General features: G+C 43.9%; 1 protein-coding gene across 2 annotated transcripts in view; it reads left to right on the top strand.

Annotated features, from left to right (window-relative positions):
- Window positions 1–16,621, top strand: part of LOC111957424 (protein kinase C alpha type) — a 213,159-nt gene that overhangs the window by 110,832 nt on the left and 85,706 nt on the right. For both annotated transcript variants that reach the window (XM_023978280.2, XM_023978348.2), the window contains exons 4-5: window positions 4,635–4,746; window positions 10,296–10,424. In XM_023978280.2, the coding sequence (XP_023834048.1) occupies window positions 4,635–4,746; window positions 10,296–10,424 (241 nt within the window). The remainder of the gene's footprint in view (window positions 1–4,634; window positions 4,747–10,295; window positions 10,425–16,621) is intronic.

Below are 16,621 nucleotides of genomic sequence, written 5' to 3' on the forward strand. Positions count from 1 at the left end.
ATGGTATAATAAGGCGGTTTATTCATATGTAAAAATATCTTAGTAAATCGTGCAGCACGGCRCCTTRTGTCTGACTCGTATGGAATCGTCGYAAGAGAGYCCTCTAAACAYTTRYTYCWGATTATATAMGCAWCAAGRAAAGTAGGTTGATCTTGTKGTCTGGCCTTCKGATTGGTCGATCTGGGTCGTGGGTAGTCCTGTRCGGSCTGATGTCGACGTTTCCATTGGCCCTTCCCACAGTTCTTTGTCTTAAAGTCTCATCCTTGAGCAGAATGCATGTGCGTCTGTTTTAACAGGGGCCTATTCATGGGGGAGGGTTGAGTGTGTGGGTCTGTGGTTACTTATTAGGGTACAAAGTGTGGGGGTATAGTGGGGGATGGGTGCATGTTGTGCCAAGTATAGCTTATGTTGAGAAGTGGTTAAAACAAGTTACCAGTATCTAATACAGTTTCTTACAATATCTCACCACCATTCATGTCCATCTCCTCCTCTTTCTCCTTTATTCGTTTATCGAGCGTGCAGAAGGTGCCGAAATATGTTTCGTTGCGAAAGTATTGTAGCGACCCGCACAGACAGCTGTGTGTTAGGCTAGGAGGTGGTTGTGTTGTACTGACCAGTGCCCAGTGTTCGCGGGGTCCGACATGTCAATCAACCTGCTATCTGCCAATCACGGGAATGCCTGGAATGTTCTGATGCCCGGGCATCCTGGCGGTTGGCGGAGTGGCGTGGAGGGGGTTGGGCAGGGGGATGGAGCATTGGAGGTTAAGACCCAGTTTGGCCTTTGTTCTCCCTCTTTTTACATCTGGGCTTCACAAGAGAAGGTCACGATTGGCTTGTGGGTTATCTGTCATTTATTTGGCGTGGGCTACGGCCAAACAGTAGCCTGTGTAAAGTTGGTTTAATAAACCGTCGATTCGCAAACTCAATCCTATGTCTGGACAATTGTTCATTTATGATCTAGTCAGGTCATTACAGTATGTTACTATCGATGTTCCCGGACAGATTTCACTTGGTTTCCTAAGTTAAACACTGGGTAGCTGCAGGAACAAGGTTGGAGAGCCCATGGCATACAGAATTTGGGCGGATAATGGGCCATTCTAAATCGAAACTAGTTTTACATATTAGTACAGACGAGATTAAATTGTGAATAATCTGATGGGTGAAAGTATGATCACTTGATGAGAGGAACAGCGTGTGCAGCCTGAGGCAAGTAACAGAGAATGCATGCTTTTTTTGCAACTTTCTCAAATCATCAGTAGCCTATAGTCGCATCATGCAGCCCATATTCAGATTTCTAAGAATTTCTAAGGTTTGTATCATTCACAACTAGTTGCCAGATAACTCTAAATCCTAGCATTATATAGCACCTTTTTCCAAATGATCACTTTTATGCTCAACATGCTAAATGAACAAGGCTACAGCATATGGCATGGCGTATAGCCAGTTAACATACAGTAGGCCAACTCATATTCTGTTCATCTGAAATACCTTTTCTTCATATAATAATGTTTCTTTAGACCTGACTAAAATAAATTGTGGATTTATTGTGATGGCGTATATTCAATTGATTTATTATACTATTTTAAAAGTACATGTTGCAAAGGCGCACATCAGCAACTTGTATGCGTTGAGGCCTGGAGATACTAAATGTGTTTATGTTAATTAACGGTCAATTACCGTGGGCCCGGCACTCTTTTGCATGACAGTAACCGGCCGACACAGTTTCATGACGCCGCAGCCTGTAGGTACGAAGTAGATGTTCTCCATGTAGAGCCCCATCTCATCTTCTTCTTTACTTTATCTCATGATCTCTTTAATGGCGGTATTATCAACATCTCTTTGAACATCGTAATTGACTTTCTATCTCTCTTATACGGTTTTATTTATTTATTTCCGTTATTACATTCTTACGATGGGCAATGGATTTACAATAGATTTCATTTCCAGCGAAGCTCGGCATACTCTGTTCTGACCGCCCCCTGTAGGACTAAACTCTGTTATTTCTAACTTCCTGTTCTCCGTGGATATAAAAGTGAGTCCTTGTGATAATTGCCGTGATTTGACTATCCATACTCCAGTACGGACAAGGATCTGATGAGGTGTTGCGTCTCGTAAAGCTTTACCGTTGTCCTGATTCTAAACAGGGGCTGTTAACCCCGCTATGTAAACACATGGTCACGTTTGGAGATTATAACAGAAAACCAGACACCATAGTGAAGCTGTTCACACTCTACATGTAGTACTACTGCTCCAGGGAGTCTACCTACCATACTGATCTATGATAGGCTGTAATACCTGGACACGTTTTCTATCCTTCTGATCTCTTACACTTGCTTGGACCTTTTTATCTTTGTTCACCATGCTCCATGCTCCAAGGGCAACACTCCTATTTGATCTTGGACATATTATCCTATTTGATCTTAGAGGTATATTACATTGGCACACCATGCTCTTTGGGCCTCAGTAATGCTCCGGTCCTGGTCTGGGATCAGTTTCACAGCACACCTATCAAGGTGTTGCAGATGGCTGTTGGAGGGCTGTATACTGACTTCAGAGCTGTCCTTGATGATCCAGTGATAAGCAAGGAGAGATAATCATGTCAGAAGGTAATATGGTGTCAGAAGTCTACTGCTTTGATACACACATGGCTCATTGTAGAGGGAAACAAGGAAAAGATGCCCAACGCTCTCCGTGTCAGTCAACCGTGGCCTGCAAGTATGAAAGATAGAGGCGTATCAAAGGTTGTTTAAATTACTACTCATTTGAGCTCTTTGAGCACTTCGTATCCTATTATGACTCATGTTGTCATGTCAATGACCGTAGTAACCAACCATTCACTAAGGATTGTTTGGTTATTTTCTCCCTCTGAAAAGTAGTGTAGTAGGATGGAGTTGCCCGTATACACTGCTCTAAGATCAGTGTTTTGTTTTTCCTCCTATTGTTGAAGTTCCAGTTTGAGGAGTGAAAGCTGATCCTAGGTCTGTGTCTAAGGCCAACTTCTACTCTGAACACCCGGGGGGTACTGACGTCAGTTCATACATGTTATTTTATAATGATATACATTACTAGAACATGTCTACAACTCTAGTGAAACCCCAAGTCAACATCGGTGTATAATATCTATCCTCGACTTCTCCGACATCTGTTAGTCATCCAATCAGTTTCTCACCTACTCTCTTTGAAACAGATTGATATACTGTGATTCTCCATGAAAACCATTTTTTTTTCACAATGTATACCAAATCATTAATAGTGTATAAGACTGATTTAAATGCACCAGCATCGCCTGGAGGGCGGGGTTGTGGATTAGCCAGGTACTGAACTGGTACATGAAGGCCATGGTCTGTTGCACTTTGCCTCACACAAACCAATTCCGGAGTGACACATTCTCGCCCAATTACAACAAAGCTTATTGGTATGTACAGTTGTAGACTGTTTTTGCTGCTATTACCAGTTCGCAATATAATGTTGTGTATGCTACTGCTACAAAGTCACTGTTCCATTTGTTTGTGTGTCGCAGTACAGTGCCTTCAGAAAGTACACACACCCCTTTACTTATTCCCCAAAAACATTCCATAAAAAAAAAATTACCGCTGAAATTTCTTCAGTCTATAAGTATTCAACCCCTTTATGTCAATCCTAAATGAAATTTCTAAATGTTCTTCCACTTTGACATTACCGAGTATTTTGTGTAGATCGTTGACCAAAAATGACAATTAAATTCATTTTAATCCCACTTTGTAACACAACAAAATGTGAAAAAGGGTCAAGGGCTGTGAATACTTTCTGAAGGCTTTGTATGCAAATGTAACATAAGGTGCAGCCATGGCTGTGGCTCAGACAATCAGTCTACAGTGATTGACCGACTGCAGAAGTTGGATTTTCACCTCAAGTGTGGCTGAAGGTAATTAATTGGACACGTGAGTATTGGTCCACGTATGAGCGGTTAATGAAAATGTAAAAAGCAAGCGTGCCGATTGCAATCAATGCACGATCAGCGCTGGGAGTTCTCAGCCCGCGGGACATGCTTTTGACAGCTTTTTATTGTATTTTTTTTTTACAGACCATTTAACAGCAGCGAGTCCGTGCAAAATAGAATTAGAGGTTTGGAGATTGTGATGGTTCTATTTAGAAAAGTACAATATCCTCTCATTTTGAATTCTGTAAAAAATGGCCCTATTTCAATATTAGAACAGTCCTTGCAGAAATGATTTTGCCCTTAGCCTTGTCTAATTCATTTCATGTTTGCTTCTTTTCCTCATAGAAAGATACTTTTTCAAGCCTGTGCTGTAGAACATTCTTTATATAGACAGTACAAGTTTTTAAAAGTTTTTCATTCAAATGAAATGACTAGCGCAGACTCATCTCGTTATCTCATGTATCGACTCCAATTATTGCTCTCATATATTTTTCATATCCTGCCATGTCTGGCTCAGTTGAACAGCTTTTCAGTCATTACTGTATCTGTGGAAAAGGAACTTGAACTGTACAGACTGGAGTTAATAAAACACTTTTTTCAAACTCTACATGTTTTGGGTACCTTTTCTTTCTGTGGCATACCACTCTGATCGTACTGCGTATTATACATGCTCACACTTAACCAACTACTCACCATGTCTCTTTTGTCTTTGCAGGACCCCAGAACCAAGCACAAGTTTAAGATCCACACCTATGGCAGCCCCACTTTCTGCGACCACTGTGGCTCTCTCCTGTATGGTCTCATCCACCAGGGGATGAAGTGTGACAGTGAGTAATGTATCTCTCCATCCACTTAGCCTGGGGATCACTATACACAACCTGCGATATAAACCTTAAGCGGGCACGCGGTGCACCTGGCTATGGCCAATCTAACCAATAGTGGAGCGATGATGTTACACCCATCGCGGTTGATGTCGTCTGGTTTTCTTGGTTAGCTAGCTAGCAAGCTACACTGAACAAAAATGTAGAGTGTTGGTCCCATGTTTCATGAGCTGAAATAAAAGATCCCAGAAATGTTCCAAATGCCAAAAAAAACGTATTTCTCTAAAATGTTTTGCTCAAATTTGTTTACATCCCTATTAGTGAGCATTTCTCCTTTGCCAAGATAATCCATCCACCTGACAGGTGTGGCATATCAAGAAGCTGATTAAACAGCATGATCATTACACAAGTGCACCTTGTACTGGGGACAATAAAAGGCAGCTCTGAAATGTGCAGTTTTGTCACACAACACAATGCCATAGATGTCTCAAGTTTTGAAGGAGCATGCAATTGGCATGTTGACTGCAGGAATGTCCATTAGAGCTGTTACCAGACAATTTAATGTTAATTTCTCTACCATAAGCCGCCTCCAACCTCATTTTAGAGAATTTGGCAGTACTTCCAACCGGCATGACAACTGCAGACCACATGTATGGCATTGGGTGGGCGAGAGGTTTGCTGACGTCAACGTTGTGAACAGAGTGCCCCATGGTGGTGGTGGGTTTATGGTATGGGCAGGCACCAAACACAATTGCATTTTACCGGTGGCAATTTGAATGCACAGAGATACCGTGACGAGATCCTGAGGCCATTCTGAGGCATACATTTTTTAAAGGTATCTGTGACCAAAACATGCATATCTGTATTCCCAGTCATGTGAAATCCATAGATTAATGCCTAATGAATGTATTACAATTTACTAACTTTCTTATTTGAACTGTAACTCAGTAAAATTGTCAAAATTGTTGCATGTTGCATTTATATTTTTGTTCCTTATGAATACATGGCTCTGAGTCTGGCAAGCACTGGCAGGAGTATGGGGTAACCTTAGTTACAGCGTGGTGAGGGTGAATTCAATTCTTTCTTCAACATCTTGCTAGCTGGCTAGTTATCTAGCTAGTTGTAGCAAAAGGACTTTCTACAAAATGTTGGTAGCTAGCTAGCAACATTAGCAAAGCTAGCTACACAGTCACATTGGCTACCTAGCAACATGACATAATTTCTAAATTCTGGAAGCAGTGGAAACACAATATGAGCTAACCCACCGAGGCCCAACCCGGGTTGATTTCAAACTTCCAATGGAAACAAGGCTTTAGATGTGTTCAAAGTATATTTAAACATAGCTTTATTGACGTCACTCATACTGCACAGGACACAATGACATTCAATTACAATTCTGTAATATTGCCCAATGATGATTTCCATTATTTAAAACTGCATTTCCGTTTTCTGTCCATTCCTTCCAGCAGTTTCCCCTCTGAAACCCACACACGATTCACATGATTCACTCTATCCAGAGATCTTTAAATATACATTATCAAAGCTGCTGCGGGCCTTTTATTAGTACAGTTCCCTCAAGTTTATGATTTTCATATGTGATAAAGCACAAATGATTAATTCAATGGTAAATAGTGCCTCATATCTCTTCACCAGAGCTGGCGTTTAATACTAATTATGACTCGGGGCTATATGTAAATAGGGATTAGGTTATGGTGGAAAATGAGTTTGGCACATGCTGGCTGTTCTAATCCTACTGCAAATTAGATTATCATCATTTGTTTTTAATTGTGTGTTGCCACGTTATAGACTAGAGGCAATATGGGATATGTTCTGGTCAGCCTCAGAGAACAACATCGACCTATACGGTGACTCGTTGAGTGAGTTTTTATTAGGAAGTGCGTTGGAGATGTTGTACCCACTGTGACTATTAAAACCTACCCTAACCAGAAACCGCGGATGGATGGCGGCATTCGGGCCAAACTGAAAACGCGAACCACCGCATTTAACCATGGAAAGAGGTCTGGGATTATGGCAGGGACAAAGTGGAGTCGCAATTCAACGGCTCAGACACAAGACGTATGTGGCAGGGTCTACAGGAAATCACGGACTACAAAAAGAAAACCAGCCACGTCACGGACACCGACGTCTTGCTTCCAGACAAACTAAACACCTTTGCCTGCTTTGAGGATAATACAGTGCCACCGTCGCGGCCCACTAACAAGGACTGCGCCCTCCTTCTCCGTGGCCGACGTGAGTAAAACATTTAAACGTGTTAACCCTCGTTAACCCTGCTGGCCCAGACGGCGTCCCTAGCCGCGTCCTCAGAGCATGCGCAGACCAGCTGTCTGATGTGTTTACGGCAGAGGTGTGGACTCGAGTCACATGACTTGGACTCGAGTCACAAATATGATGACTTGGACTCGACTTTGACTTTAACACCAATGACTCGTGACTTGCCTTGGACTTGAGCCTTATGACTCGACCTGACTTGATACCCTCCCCAAGCCCAAATATTAAAGAATATGCTACTAAAAAAAGTGTGCAGCGCATCTACTCTTCACTTAACGGATTACATGAATCGGACAGCAGCCAATCAAATTGTGCGTGGCAGTGCAGAGGAACATCGGCGGGTGAATTCAGATGGAGCCTTTGCAAAGATCATACCCAAAATTATTATTTTCGGCTGTAAAGACAAAGCTGTATCAACAAAAAACGGATTGCAACTTGCAAAACATGCGGGAAGAAAATTACAGATGGAGGTGCAACAATTTCCAACTTTGTTCGACATTTGAAGCAGCACGAAGAACGTTAAGTCGTGGCTAATATAGCCGACAGCTATATATTTTATTGCTTTACTAGTGTATCATGTAGGCTAGCGTAAAGTTAAATCAATGAGCCTCCACACAGGCAGTCAGTGCGGGAACGTGATCATTGCACCCAAGATTGAGCTACAACTGGTTGGTAGCCTAGTTGGTAGCCTAAATCCTGCCTGATGTTCCTAAAACAAGGTTGGGCGATTGTGTACAAGCTTACATCACCCGATTGCGCCCCATAGCGATCCTCGATAGTCGATCACTATTGGGGGGGGGGTATCTTTCTCATGGCTACCCATGTGTTTCCATGGAAATATAATGTTTATTTGGAAAGTAATAAATATATAGATATTTTTTAAAAGCATTCATGATTTGCATAAATGTAATATACTAACTATTACTCGTGTTAAAAATATGAAATGGTATTACATTTGGTGAAGAGCACGCGTAGCACATTCATATCCTGCACATCTATCACTCCAGTGTTTTATTGTTATATTGTATTTACTTCGCCACCATGGCCTATTTATTGCCTTAAGCCCCTTATCTTACCTCATTTGCACACACTGTATATAGACCTTTTCTACTGTATTATTGACTGTATGTCTGTTTATTCCATGTGTAACTCTGTGTTGTTGTATGTGTCGAACTGCTTTGCTTTATCGTGGCCAGGTCGCAGTTGTAAATAAGAACTTGTTCTCAACTGGCCGACCTGGTTAAATAAAGGTGAAAAAAAGAGCACATTATGACTTGTTTAGGACTCAAAACTCAAAGTTAAAGACTTGAGACTTGACTTGATACTTGAAAAACAATGACTTGGTCCCATCTCTGGTTTACGGACATATTCAATCACTCCCTATCCCAGTCTGCTGTCCCCACATGCTTCAAGATGACCGCCATTGTTCCTGTACACAAGAAGGCAGAGATAATTTAACTAAATGACTACCGCCCCGTAGCACTCACTTCTGTCATCATGAAGTGCTTTGAGAAACTAGTCAAGGATCATATCACCTCTACCTTACCGGCTACCCTAGACCCACTTCAGTTTGCATACCACCCCAACAGGTCCAGAGACGATCGCCCTATCCCATCTAGGACAAGACCTATGTAAGAATGCCTTTTCAATGACTACAGCTCAGCATTCAACACCATAGTACCCTCCAAGCTCATCATCAAGCTGGAGGCCCTGGATCTCAACCCCGCCCTGTGCAATTGGGTCCTGGACTTTCTGACGGATCGCCCCCCAGGTGGTGATGGTAGGAAACAACATCTCCACTTCACTGACCCTCAACACTGGGGCCCCATAAGGGTGCGTGCTCAGCCCCCTCCTGTACTCCCTGTGCACCCATGACTGTGTGGCCATGCACGCCTCCAACTCAATCATCAAGTTTGCAGACAACACAACAGTAGTGGGCTTGATTACCAACAACAACGACGAGACAGCCTACAGGGAGGAGGTGAGGGCACTCGGAGTGTGGCGTCAGGAAAACAACCTCAAACTCAACGTCAACAAAACAAAGGAGATGATCATGGACTTCAGGAAACAGCAGAGGGAGCACCCCCCTATCCACATCAAAGGGACAGCAGTAGAGAAGGTGGAACATTTTTAAGTTCCTCTGCGTACACATCACAGACAAACTGAAATGGTCCACCCACACAGACAGCGTGGTGAAGAAGGCACAACAGCGCCTCTTCAACCTCAGGAGGCTGAAGAACTTTGGCCTGTCACCAAAAGCACTCACAAACTTTTACAGATGCACAATCGAGAACATCCTGTCAGGCTGTATCACAGCCTGGTACGGCAACTGCACCGCCCTCAACCACAAGACTCTCCAGAGGGTGGTGCGGCCTGCACAACGCATCACTGGYGGCAAACTACCTGCCCTCCATGACACCTATAGCACCTGATGTCACAGGAAGGCCAAAAAGATCAAGGACAACAACCACCCGAGCCACTGCCTGTTCACACCACTATCATCCAGAAGGCGAGGTCAGTACAGGTGCATCAAAGCTGGGACCGAGAGACTAAAGAACAGCTTCTCTCTCAGGGTCATCAGACTGCTAAACAGCAATCACTAACTCAGAGAGGCTGCTGCCTACATTGAGACCCAATCACTGGCCACTTTAATAAGTGGATCACTAGTCACTTAAACAATGCCACTTTAATAATGTTTACATATCTTAATTACTCATGTATATACTGTATTCTATGCCATCTATTGCACCTTGCATATGCCGCTCTGTCGTTGCTCATCCATATATTAAATGTACATATTCTCATTCACCCCTTTTAGATTTGTGTGTATTAGGTAGTTGTTGGGGAATTGTTAGATTACTTGTTAGATATTACTGCACTGACGGAACTAGAAGCACAAGCATTTCGCTGCACAAGCATTTCGCTACACTCGAGTTAACAACTGCTAACCACGTGTATGGGACCAATAACATTTGATTTGATTTTGATTTGAGACTATGTTTGTAGATGCCGATGGGTGTTTTGAGATACAGTATCCATGTTTTCACATGTAAACAGCACAGTTACAATTTGTTCAGGATGAAATCAGTTTTGTGATATAAATGATTCCCTAGCAACACCTGGCCTTTTGACTTTATAAATAAAGCACATCAGTTTTTGCTTAAACCAACTTTTTTTAGTTTGTTTGTCTCTCCGTCTCTCCTGGTACCTCTTTAATGCCGTCTCTCTCTTTCTGTCTGTCTTCCTGTGTGTCTGCATCCCTTCAGCCTGCGACATGAACGTGCACAATCAGTGTGTGATGAACGTGCCCAGCATGTGCGGGACGGACCACACCGAGAGGAGGGGACGCCTCTACCTGAAGTGTGACATCACAGGGGACAAGCTGCAGGTCACAGGTAGGCCTCCAGACCGGACCATCTCTCAGACAAATCTATTTCTCAAGGTGTGTCCCAAATGCACCCGATTCCCTTTATAGTGCCCTAATGGTGACCAAAGCCCACAGGGATCTGATCAAAATCAGTGCACTATGAAGGGAATAGGGTGCCATTTCGGGCACATCCGTTGCCTTCTTCCCCAGTGGGGTTATGGTGTGTAATGGCTGACAGAGCTTCCTCTTACCTTTTCACAATCAGTCCCAACCATCAGTCCCCAGCCACTTTAGCTGTCAGTTGCCTGTTACAGCCCCATATTGATTGATAAGTAAGAAACCGCTTCTGGCCACAAATCCATTCACAGCATGGCTCGCTCCCACCGGGCAGTCATCACCGCTGATTCCTGGCAATCTGTGTGTGTGTGTTCGTTCTTGTGCATGTATGTTCCCTCTAACCGGAGCCTACATCGATTTCGATCTACACAATTGTCAATCGCATCAATAGGCCCAGGCTTTGAAAACCATTCTATTGTAAAAACACCTGTTCACATTTCAATAGAGGAAGTGAACTGGTTGTCATACCAAAAATCCCCATTGTCTGTTTTTGAGTGACAGCAGCCAAGAGACATCATGTGGTGAGGCAACTATCACTTAATAAAAGCCTCCAGTCTGCAGCCTACAGAGACACGGGTCAATTCCCTTTGGTATACAGATCAATACTGTGTGTGATTTCCAAATAGCACCCTATTCCCTATATAGTGCACTACTTTTGGCCGCTGCCCATGTACAGTCACGACAAACCCTGTCCATTTTTGAAAAAAACTTTTTAAACATACCCAGGGGTATATCTGTGTGGGCTTAGCCAGAAACACAGGTTTCTCTTTTACATGTGTTTAGTGAGTCACGACTCAATTTTCATGTCTTTCTCTCTTTTGTGTGTGTGTGTGTGTGTGTGTGTGTGTGTGTGTGTGTGTGTGTGTGTGTGTGTTTAACTGTTGGTTCTGTATCGGATGATTTCAGTCAGGCATAGAATGGACCACCTTTGGTGCTGTCCAATAAGGCAATATGCTTAGTGCTACTGCATAAAGTGGTACCGCATCTTACTTCAAGGCCAAACTATTGATACTACTGAATAACATTGTGCTGTATTTTTTGTGTTTCTTCGACATGTGATGTTGTAGGAAACAGTTCCCTCTTTATGCTAATTGTAGCTAATGTAGCTGTAGTTACGTAATAATCACATACACATGTATTTAGTAGTGTAGTCCTACGGTGTCTTTTCTGTGTTGGTACACATTCGGATTCAGTACGATGACTACAATTTAATTTGCTGCTTGTGTAATTACTTACAATACATGTGAAATTCCCTCCCCGAATAAAAATATGGATACCATACCCCCACACCACAAACAGGGCTGTAGGAAATTGGAAATATGTACACACAGTCAGTCCATTTAACTGGTTACGCCGGGATCACTAAATCAAATCGCGTTCCCTCAACACACACTTATCACATTATCACCCACGAGATGGACGCAACCCTGGAAATATTCAATCAAATAGGGTAGTGGTCTTCGGCATAGTTCCTTCCAAAGGGTAAAACACACACTGTTAACATTACGTTTGCTCTTCTGGGGAACTGATAATGCCAAGTCATGTACTTGTCATACAGCACTTGCCCTCAATTTTCCACTATTGAGAGTTCACTCTAAAAACATATTATGTATCCCCAAATGTTTTGTTAGATATGAAAATTGCAGTTCAGCTTAGTGCAGAGAAACTTGTTTCCCTCCGAAATGTGAGGTCACTTTTCATGGCCTAGTCATACGCCCGGCTGGCTGCCAAGCTCCCAGACCAGACGTGTGTGTGTGTGTGTATAATTCGAGGGTGGCTTCCCTCCGTCGGCGTAATTGCTAGTGTAAAATTATGTGTGACTCAAATGCAGGGGAGGTGGAAGGAATCGGGAAAAGGAAAGGAAGTGGACCATTTTCAAACGTGCACAATCCAATCCGAGTTACAGAGAGAAAATAGCACTAGGAAGTGGAGATAGGAGGACCCATGTACTGTACTGTATAGCCCTGTTCTGATGTTGAAATGCATTGTTTTATCCTCCACCCCTTCATGCAATCAGTAATCTAATCTATTTTGAATAGGTGAGAGTAAGGGTTCCTCTGTATAGCTTAACACCAAACCAGCGATAGCGAAGGGATCAAAGTAGGATGGTGAGTGCCGTTTTGAAAGTATTGGCACCGGGCCTACAAAACGTCAAGGAGATACCACTGGGCAGCCCTAAAACATCAAGTACTCTGTGTTGGCACCCATCATATGACGCTGTCGGAGGAAGGAGAAGAGAGCAAAGAGTGGCAAGCCATGTTGCTAACAAACACAGACCCACGTCTATTCCAATTGACTACTTGTGTCTCGATGTATCCCTCATCCCTTGGCTGGTGGTAGCCTTCCTAAGCAGCCTTCAACTAAGTGTCACTTTCACTCAGTCAGTTCTGCTTCAAAGGGGTTTTTGGCTTTTGGCTGGCTTCTCCTTGGAACATTCTGCTTCTGTTTACTCTATTGGGCTTCAGTGCAGAGCAGCGGCTTGCTGATATTCCTACTGGCAGACAGTCCCACTGGGTTCGGCTGCGCTGTGGCTATGAGGCACACACACACACACACAAATATTCCCATAGCTAAATCGCTAACTGCTCTTCTCACAAATGGTTAGTGCTAGCTCGCTAACTGCTCTTCCCATCAACAGACAGCCAGATTGGAGCGCCGTTTAGGGCCCGTCTAAAGTGGACAGACTGCTAAATGTTAAATGCACTGGCAGCCAAACAGGATGCGGAGCTCTCTCCTTATACTGAAACGTGTTTTAGTGGGCTATGGTGGAGCCAGGAAAGCTGTGATGAAGCTGGACCTCGCTGGTGGAAGTAGTTTCTTGATTTGAAGAGGTTTATGTTGGCTAGGTGTTAGCAACACCTGGGGAGTCATTTCATAACAGCTAATGTTATCGTTCTTTGGCAGTGTTATGACTGTCGTTATGCGGAAATCCTCCAAAATAAACCTTTTAACGTTAGCAAATTATGACATTTCTATCACACATTTACTTACATAAGTCATTTAAATTAATATGAGGTACAGATGCAGCTATCTGGTCTAAAAGTTACCTGCCTCATTCTTATGATGTGAATGTAGTGCATTTGCCCAGGCAGGCAGACAAGGACAACTTTGCCAGTGTGTTTGCATTGCCCTGCTTATTGGTTCCCTGTAAAGCATAGGCTATGGGCAGCCATAAGCTACGGACAACAAACACAATTGCATCATATCGATGGCGATTTGATTGCACAGAGATACCGTGACGAGATCCTAAGGGCCATTGTCGTGCCATTCATCTGCTGCCATCACATGTTTCAGCATGATAATGCACGGCCCAATGATCTGTACACAATTCCTGGAAGCTGAAAATGTCCCAGTTCTTCCATGGCCTGCATACTCACCAGATGTCACCCATTGAGCATGTTTGGGATGCTCTGGATCGACGTGTACGACAGCGCGTTCCAGTTCTCGCCAATATCCAGCACAGCCATTGAAGAGGAGTGGGACAACATTCCGCAAGCCACAATCAACAGTCTGATCAACTCGATGCGAAGATGTGTCGCGCATTGCATGAGGCAAATGGTGGTCACACCAGAGACTGACTTGTTTTCTGATCCACGCCCCTGCCTTTATTTTTAAGTTATCTCTGACCAACAGATGCATACCTGTATTCCCAGTCATGTGAAATCCATAGATTATTTGATTTTAATATTTATTTCACCTTTTTTTAACCAGGTAGGCCAGTTGAGAACAAGTTCTCATTTACAACTGCGACCTGGCCAAGATAAAGCAAAGCAGTGCGACAAAACAACAACACAGAGTTACACATGGGATAGACAAATGTAAAGTCAATAACACAATATAGAAATCTATATGCAGTGTGTGCAAATGTAGTAAGGTTAGGGAGGTAAGGCAATAAATAGGCTATAGTTGCGAAATAATTACAATTTAGCATTAACACTGGAGTGATAGATGTGCAGATGATGAATGTGCAAGTAGAGATGCTGGGGTGAAAAAGAGCAACAACAACAAAAAATAACAATATGGGGATGTTGTAGTTGGATGGGCTATTTACAGATAGGCTGTGTACAGGTGCAGTGATCGGTAAGCTGCTCTGACAGCTGATGCTTGAAGTTAGTGAGTGAGATATAAGTCTCTAGCTTCAGTGATTTTGGCAATTAGTTCCAGTCATTGGCAGCAGAGAACTGGAAGGAAAGGCGGCTAAAGCAGGTGTTGGCTTTGGGGATGACCAGTGAAATATTCCTGCTGGAGATTAGGGCCTAATGCATTTATTTCAATTTATTCATTTCCTTACATGAACTGTAACTCAGTAAAATCTTTGAAATTGTTGCATGTTGCATTTATATTTTTGTTCAGTGTGTGACCATTCTAATTATATGAATCTGTGTTTTGTGGCTATTTACTGAGAGCAATGTTTGATAGTGTGCTGGGACTATATGACGTATGTTGTCTGCTTGGAGTGACATGTTTGTGGGATGTGAGAAAAGCCCATTAGGAAAAGCAACATAATGGCAAGTATTGCGCGTGCGTATCTGTCGGCCTGCCTGCCTGCCTGCCTGTCTGTCCATCCGTCCTTCGTCTGTCTGTGTGTATAACATACACTTAGAACAGACTAAACGATCCTGTACTCAGCCCTGCATTCCCACGTCTTTTGATTTGATTTCATTTGGTTGATCGGACCTCCGGGGATGTGAATACACAGTAATACAATGCTGAATTGCCATGACGTGAAGCTGTTTAACTTGGCTTCTATGAAGGAATTCGGTACTTAGTCTTAGAAGCCCAAACGCAGCAGTAATAGGATCCGATAAGGATCACGTTTACGCATGGCTCGTCACCTCGACGAGATTCCTAACGCTTAGAATTCACCCCTGAATATTCATCTAACTTCTCACTTAGTCTCCCATTGACATCAATGCATGACTAAGTGAAAAATCTAATTTAAGTGGAAATTAGGATTCTCCCCTTAGACTGGGTGGTCCTCTCCTCCTCCTCCTCGTTCTCATATCTCACCAGCTCTAAGTACTCTGTGTATTGAGCTGAGGAACTTAGTGGTTTACCTTTTTAAACCGTCAAGGGATAAAAAAAAACAAGTGCCATCACCCAGGCGCCTTCAGAACATGCACTCTACCCTGCCTCTTCAAGATCCATAATCATACCTTTATTCACCCACACACACGCACGCACACACATACCATGCACAAACTCACACTCTCATCCTGTGACACACACTCCACCCTGCCTCTTCATCTATAATCAGACCTTTATTCTCAAACACACACACACACATTCGCACATACAGTACATATACACGCACGCATGTGCACACACACACTCCAGTATTGGTAAGGGCCAGGAGGACAGCTGGCCTATGACACCCAATAGCGTCAGTGACGTCACTCGTCACCAGAATGTCTCCATAGAGGACAGGTAGTGACTGCGACTCCGGCACAGGAAGAAGGGTGGCTCCACTTGACTTCTCCATGATGCCTGGTGAAGAGAGAGAGAGAGAGACCGGGAGAGAGAGAGAGACCGGGAGAGAGAGGGAGACCGGGAGGGAGACCGGGAGAGAGAGGGAGACCGGGACGGAGACGGAGAGAGAGGGAGACCGGGAAGAGAGAGAGGGAGACCGGGGAGAGAGGGAGACCGGGAGAGAGAGGGAGACCGAGGAGGGAGAGACCGAGACACCGAGACCGAGAGAGAGAGACCGAGACAACCGAGACCGAGACACCGAGAGAGAGAGACCGAGACCACACCGAAGAAGAGAGAGACCGAGACACCGAGAGAGAGAGAGAGACCGGAGACACGAGAGAAGAGAGACCGAGAGAGAGAGAGAGACCGAGACAACCGGAGAGAGAGAGACCGAGACACCGAGAGAGAGAGACCGAGACAGCGAAGAGAGAGACCGAGACACCGAGAGAGAGAGACCGGAGACACAGAGAGAGAGGAGAGACCGAGACACAGAGAGAGAGAGACCGAGACAACAGAGAGAGAGAGACCGAGACACAGAGAGAGAGAGAGGCCGACAGACACAGAGAGAGAGAGACCGAGACCACAGAAGAGAGAGAGAGACCGAGAACACAGAGAGGAGAGAGACCCGAACAGACTGGG

Source organism: Salvelinus sp. IW2-2015, linkage group LG1 (assembly GCF_002910315.2).
Source record: "Salvelinus sp. IW2-2015 linkage group LG1, ASM291031v2, whole genome shotgun sequence".
In the NCBI taxonomy this organism is placed as follows: domain Eukaryota; kingdom Metazoa; phylum Chordata; class Actinopteri; order Salmoniformes; family Salmonidae; genus Salvelinus; species Salvelinus sp. IW2-2015.